The sequence below is a fragment of the Gobius niger genome (genome assembly GCF_951799975.1).
Source record: "Gobius niger genome assembly, chromosome: 3".
NCBI classification, from domain to species: Eukaryota; Metazoa; Chordata; class Actinopteri; order Gobiiformes; family Gobiidae; genus Gobius; species Gobius niger.
Genome location: NC_136854.1, coordinates 31,819,835 through 31,827,339, shown reverse-complemented (window position 1 = coordinate 31,827,339; position 7,505 = coordinate 31,819,835). Strand labels below are relative to the sequence as shown.

At 42.1% G+C, this 7,505-nt stretch overlaps 1 protein-coding gene across 1 annotated transcript in view; it reads left to right on the top strand.

Moving 5' to 3' along the window:
• Positions 1–4,927: 4,927 nt before the first annotated feature.
• The window catches only part of lcor (ligand dependent nuclear receptor corepressor), a 111,751-nt gene continuing 109,173 nt past the window's right edge, over positions 4,928–7,505 (top strand). Inside the window, exon 1 of the mRNA XM_079553381.1 lies at positions 4,928–5,165. Coding sequence (XP_079409507.1) covers positions 5,069–5,165 — 97 coding nt within the window. The 5' untranslated portion in view covers positions 4,928–5,068. The remainder of the gene's footprint in view (positions 5,166–7,505) is intronic.

Genomic DNA, 7,505 nt, shown 5'->3' with positions numbered 1-7,505 from the left:
CCCCGCGTTAAAGCACTCGCCCTCGCTTTTTTATGTGCGGTTCACCGTCTCTGTAGGATTATAAAAACCACACCGGGGTGGCTTTTAACGATACCGGGTCATTTCATGTTTCAATTTGGTGATTAGTCCTTCGTTTTGGCGAGTTTTATGTTGACTGATTTATGAGACTGCCTTGCGCTAAAACAGGTGCACTGAGGCGGCGAGGGTTTGTTAGATGAGCTGAAATGGATTCTGAGGCAATAACCGTTTAATTCACTAAAAACCTGCAAGAGAAAGGGGAAAATGTCAAGGTGACCTGCATGGCCGAGTTTAAACTCAGGTTTCCTTGCCCTTTCTGAGGAAAAGTTGAATGTTTTCCCTTTTGGCCATGTTCAATGCAGTGCAATACGAAAGTCTTTTTTTAAAATATATTTTAATATGGGTCAATATCTACAATGTAAACCTTAAGAATTCATAGGAGGTTATTTACATAGAAACAAGTGGTAAATACATTGCCTAAATACTAACCTGCACGCTTTTCTGCCTATGGATTTTCTGTAAAATGACTGTCTATTTGTTTAATTTACACTGGGTTGACCTTTTTTGTTACAGGTTTTTCACCTGACCCCAACCAGAAATAAAAAAGTGAGAATTAAAATGGTCCGAGTGGAATCCAGTTTTTAATGTCGACAACCCGTCCTCTTCAAGTCTGGGAAATGCACAGCTAGAGCTAAAAGACTTGACAGTCACACATTGCAAAATGTCGATTACAACGTCGCAAACATGCATGAATACGATTTCATTAATTTTCTTTGCTTGATTAATTGATCAATTTAGCACAATTATCTGTTTAACGTCATTATACGGCACTATAAATTATTGGCATTGTGAATTGTTAGTGTCTTCTTTAATCGGTTAAGCCTATGATGGCAATTATCCGAATATGAACACCCATCGAACCAGCTCAGATTCAACCAAACAGATATCATGATTAACTTGCTTATCTTCATAGGTAAAGTTCTCTGCATTTGACTCATCACTGTTGCTGAAACATGCATGCAGCGCCCAGATTCCCTCTCCATATCAGAGCCAGGATCTTTGTCAGGAGTGCCCAGGCTGCTGCTGGAGGAGAAGATGCATGCCTTAGGTAATATCATAATAATAAACATCAAGCACCAAAACAATAATAGTCTCTCCCTCTCTATAAAAGACTTTTATAATGATGTTGTGTAAGCGTCTAAGAAAAAATATTATAAAAGCAGCTGATTATATTGAAATCAACTCCACCGCACTTTCTTAGTGCCGTGCACAATGTAGACCTTAAAGTGTACATCACGATGATGATGGGAGCACTTAGCAGCAAGAGGCTCCTAGGTTTGATTTCACTGGCCCGGTTTTTTATGAAGATTTTGCATGATCTGTCTGTGTTTGGGTTTTCTGCCAGGTTTTGCATAGGCCTAACATTGGATCTTCACCATTGCTTGGATATTGACATAAAGCACCAATGTTAACAATCAAACAATGCTATGCTAAATTATATTTTACTGTTTATCTACATGCCACTATCAGCACATTGCTCCAAACACTGTAGATAAAATGTCACCAACAACAACAACATGTTTGTTAATCCCAAAGGGCCATGTACATGATCTGTTATGACAAATGGAGTCCGAGCTGTCAAACAATAGATTTTAATCATTTGTTTATCTATGAATGTGTTACTGAAAGGAACAGAAATCGTATATATGCAAAGGCCTAAATACCATAAAGCCTATAAGATTACTGTGTGGCTGCATCAGGCTGATTAATCCTATATGGAATGTACAACGCTTATACAAAATTTAGGGGAAAGCCACTAATCTATCTGTGTGCCGTGTAAACAAAATTAAGGCCATGCGGAATATGTAAAAATGCACAGTGTTTTAAGAGAGAGTTATCATATCAAAAAAGTTGTGAGAAGTAGAATTGTAGCAGGGTTTTCGCGGGGCATTAGAAAGCATTTCAAGTCATTAAATGCCAAAATCAAGACCTTATATGTAATTGAAAAGCTGTATTCAAAACTGGCATTGAATCTAAATTTCTTGAAAAAATTGCTCAAGAATTTCTACTGTCTTAAATTATAAATCGAAATGACCAAAATTATGGTCTAGATCAGAACATATTCAGCTGCAGTTTGTTTCATCCCAGTCACTTTTCTCTGTTTTATGAAATCTTAATCTTAAGAAATGCAAATTTTGTGGCATTAAAATGCCTGTATAACCCCTGTGTAGATAGACAAATAATCCACAAAAGAAGTGGTTGTCATGATAGCTCAATTAAATATTACAAATCCAGTAGCAGCGAATAATTTTAATAATTGCTATAGTATGAATAAATTAGAGTGGCCAGCGAGAAAATGCACTTTTCTTATTCTTTACAGAGATGTGTATAATGACAACAGATACAAAAAGCAGGAGTGGATGGATAGCCAGGCAACGAAAAAATAAAGTTAATAGTTAGGCAGAAAGAAAGTTGAACTAATGAACTGCCAAACTAATGAATAAGATGGCGCTTTTATTTTGGTGTTCTGGATTGAAACAGGAAGTCACTTCTTGGGCAGTGTTGTTATGATGTGAAGTTATGCACAGAGTCAGTTTTAAACTATGGGCTCTTTAGAATGTTGTGATGTCATGTGAACGCAATCTATTAGCCTACAACATGTGAAATTGTTCATTCACAATGATGATACAAAGAGTTGGGGTAGATTAAAGTGATAGTCTGTAAGTTTTCAAAGTGAGGAGAGGTAGAGTGACATTTAAAAGTATAACAATCAAATTCGTCCCCTCTTTAATCAGAAATCCCTTCTTAGTTTGCAAAATGAGGAGAACAGGAACAGGATTTTCAAAAGTTAGTGATCAAGCTCCTCCCCCTAGCTCCTGATTGGCCCTGACAGACTGGTTCACAGGAAAAGCTCGTCTCATTGGTCAACGTGGGAGGATATTAGACTCTGATCAGTTGCTGAGATCTGGAAAGAGTGGACCTTACAAAAAATAATAAATATATAATTATTACTTACTTTACATCAAAATGCAAGACCAAGTGGTGAATTTTGAACATTTTCTAACATTTGTAAAACATGTATACTTCCAGACTATCACTTTAAGGTATTGCAGTGCTATATGTACAATGCAGCACTGACACAAATCACGAGGTTATCTATCAAAAATATATTTTTAAATACTTATTTCTACAGGGAAATGTGTGTGGAACTGCCGCTGGGACAACGCGTCGGGAGCAATGGGTGACTGCTATCTGCAGATCGAGCCGAGATCTTGTTGACGGTGATTTTGGCACCGTGGGTAAGCTCCCACCCACCACCCACTCACTGGAGTCCTGTTCTTGTGTCTCTGGGCAAAACACGTTGCTATACATGAACGTAGCCCACGGTGAAGTAATATAGGCACTTGAATGGAGTGAAGGAATTACTATGTACTTGTAGAGTGACTTTGTGTAATAATATAGTCTGGAGAACGTATAGCTGGATTTTTCTTTGCTGTATTTGTTTTCGGTGGATGAGGGAAACGGGAGGATGCAGAAATCATGTAAACTACACAATGGGGAATGAAGCTTTGGAAATCCTGGAGGTGACATTGTTATTGTTAAACACCATCTAAACCTCTTAACCAGCGTTACCCAAATCTAAAAGCTTCTCGACTGGAGCTTACAACCTATCGGCAAGAGTAACGGCTCATTTGAAAGCGAGAAGATTGATCTCAACGGACTTTATCCTCACGTTGTTGACGTCGCTTTTATGTCACGTTTTTGTCGCTCTTATGTTGCTTTCTTTGTCACTTTTTCTTTGCGTTGTCATCACTTTGCATTTTTTGGCACTTTATTGTTGCGTTTTTGTTGCATTTGCGTCACATTTTTGTCTCATTTTTGTCTCATTTTTGTCTCATTTTTGTCGCTGTTTTGTCGCTGTTTTGACACTTTTTCTTTTGAAGAAGCTTTTAGATTTTGTTAATGCCAAACTGGAGAAATTGTGCCCGGTTTAGGTGGGGGTTAAGAGGTTAACATGCTTCTGGAGGAGATTTTATATTGTTTTAAGACAAATTTCCTATTATTGTCTGTTTTTATTGCCCTTGTGCACCTTTTGAATGTTAAAAGGCAGCGCTATGCAAAAACAGTTGATAAAGAGTGAATTGATGCATTTTAGGACAGATTAAATGATTAAAATTAAAACAATAAAATAAATTATGTACCCCCAATTGAAAACAACATTTTAGAGGTTTTGTAAAGTCCTGTTTTTGGTTGGTTTCATGAACCACAGCGTCGCTTTGTGCACGGATGGAGAATATGAGCACGAACAATGCAGCGTGTGAGTCCAAGTTAAAATCCTACTGACCTCTGACCTACATCCAGATCTGAACCGGAACTATAGGTCTAAATATACAAACCTGAGCGAAAGATGGACCAGACCAGGACTAAACTAAGAAAGAACCAACACAGACCAGAGCTATACGACCAAACCAAAGTGCAGCACGACAAAGAAACTGTAGAGACTAAACAAAGAGCCATCATGCACTTCTGACACATAGATAAACTAATAATAATAATAGTAATAATGATAATAATAATAATAATAATAATAATAATAATAATAATAATAATAATAATAAAAACTCTTTAATTATCCTGCCGTTGTTTTATTACAGAGAAATAAAGAAATTAATAAAATGTAGAAATCAGCCGGAATAACCCCAAACTGTCATTCCACAATGTAACAAATAAATCCAATTAAACCGAACAAAAAGGGCCAGTTCCAGTGTAATAGGCCTGTAATTAAATTAAGTTAAACGCCCCCTGCTCTCTCCCCGGCCATGCACCCGCTCCTGTCCCGTCCCGTCACCTCTCACGCTCGGGGCTGCGCTGACGCTGGTGGGTGGGCCAAACGCTGAACCGGGGGGCTACGGTCTGCGTAAAGGGGGATGCTGCAGCCCCGTGCGCTCATATCTCACTCCACCCAGCCGTCCAACAACACGCGCCGGTGACGTGCGCGCGGGGAAGCACCCAGCAGTATGTGCGCGCCCACGGGAGGGGCCGATAGAAAATGGCGAGTCTGTGCAAAAGGCAGCAATGCACGGTAGAGAGGCGCGGCTTTCGGCAGGAACTTGACTCTTGGAGGCACAAACTCATTCACTGTGTAGGTAAGCCCGCTCTGCCTTGTGCGTGTGCGCGCGTGTGCGGGGTCCCCGGTGCTCGCGGGGTGCCCTGTCCGCTCTGTTTTGGCTGTTTTTTGGTCGCGGCTTGAGTCGCTATAGGAATAAGGTCCAGTGGTAAAGCTATAGGCGCATAGAGCTATAGAGCGGTGCTGTCATGTTTGGTTACGCCCGCCTCCCCGCAGGACAGGGAGACCGGGAAATTAGGTCTGGACCATCGCCTTGGGACATGTCCCGCTCAGTGTCAAGTCCACTGTGCCGGATGAGTGCAAGATTTAGTTAAAACCTGTGAGTTTGGGTCGGCAATGTCAAGCGAGATCCGTGGCTGTTTTCTGGCCAGCGTGCGCTCTGCTCAGAGGGGATGGGCTTTCTGTTATTGTGACACAATTTTCCATAATCATACGCAACGTCTTTACACTTTAACGATCGGCTCCTACTTTTCACTGTTATGTTTGTGCACTTTTTCCGGACGCATTTGTGGATGTGTCTCTCTCGGGCCGTTGTTCAGATTTTCATGGATACGATTGATATGACTGTGTTGGATTTGGTATCTGAGTTTGAATCGATAATATTGCCAATAACATAGTTTGTAAATCACTTTTTTTTCTTCCTCCATCACTTGGGTGCTTGGTGACAGGTGCAGCGCGTTGTGCCGTTTGGGATGTCAGCCGAAATTTTAAGTGCGTCGCGGTGTCGTTATGCGTAAAAGGGTGACGGCTCTAAAAACCTAAACTCAAACGCCATTGATTTCATTACGATGTATATATAGCGGGGCTAATTTGGAGATAGGCGCACTCTCGAGACGAATCAAAGGTCTAACTTTACTGGCGTCGTGATTAAAAAATTTTTTTTTGCAACGATTTGGGCTCGGCCAAAAAAAAGCAGGAAGGACCGCGGTGCCATCGCTGTACATTATCCCATAGCTGTTTATTTATTGTAAGCACTGCGCGTCACGTGGTCGCATGGAGCTGCGCTGGAGCCAATCGGAGACCTCGCTATAGGCTGGCCCGTGCTCGCGCCAGTGTCCGTGGCAAGTGTGTGTGTACGCGCGCGCCTCAGGGTTTAGTTTTTTTTTTTTTTGTCGGAGCTAAAAAAGCGGAGGGGGGAGGGCAGTAATGTATGGAGTGAGGCAGGAGCTTTGCGGGAGCGCGCTGTGAATATGGGCTGAGAGTTTGGGAGCGCGCATTGCTGCATTGAGGGGGGGAAAGGCACCGGGGAGGCAGCAGGTTGGGGTTTTTTTTGGGTGCTGACATCGCGCGGTTTGGGAGGTGACGGGAGCAGAGCGAACGGGAGGAGGGGGCACTTGTTGAAACGCATCACGACCAGGAGCGTGCGGTGTCTCCGGCGGAGCGCGCGCGGTGTCAGTCTTTTGTCTCGTGTCATTGTGCTCCATCCCTCTCTCTGTGTGTGTACAGTAAAGTATCTCCGCTGCCTCCCAGGCGCACACGCCCCCCTCGCCAAAGCCAGTCATCCGTTTGTGGCTTCGTTTCATTAGCCCGCTTTAATCCGGTTACACCGCTCCATCTCGATGTTATGGCGAGATTAAGGAGCGCTCTTCGCCCCCTTGAACAGCCAACCTCCGCGCGGGGGCTGCCCCTCGTGCGTGTCCACATCCACTTTTCAGGACCCTGATCGCTCAAAGTCAGATAACCACTCCCAAAAGAAAGGCGCGCACCTGCCACGTTGTTACACTTGCGCAATTTGGACTTTTTGCACCGCGTCTGCACGTTGATCCCAAGTCATAATTTGGGATAAGATTTCAGCAGCTTGTTATTGGTTGCAGCTCATACTGTTTTACTGTTTTTGTATGTTGTTTTATTAGTTTGGCGTCTGTTGAGATTTAGATTCAACTTAATAAAAAGCCTTAAAAATGGTCTACATTAAATTAAGTAAAATGTAGAATGTGGAAATAATCTTTTACACTATCTGAGAACAAATGTTTATGACCCTGTCTGTGAGGAATAATGCACGGGTGTGCTTTGTTTCTTAATCTTGGCTTTTCTCCAACAAAAGATGGCAGCGTCAACACTAAAGTCACATGACCGAACAATGTATGGGATTTTTCACAACCTCTGGCTGGGGCTGGCCGACCGTCCGACCGCCCGGGGGACCTCCTTTTATACTTAATCGTTTTCGATCCATTTAACCAAACCTACTTGTTTAGGACATGAGAAATAAGCTCTTGCTTTTAGGTCCATGTTACTTGCCAAAATTACGAAGGACTCTCACGGTCTATCTTTATAAATCATTTTGATGCAGTAAGAGAGTAAACAGTAACATTTCCTCCTAATACTTGCACATTGGCTTGGTTTTCTTCAGCTATTTGTT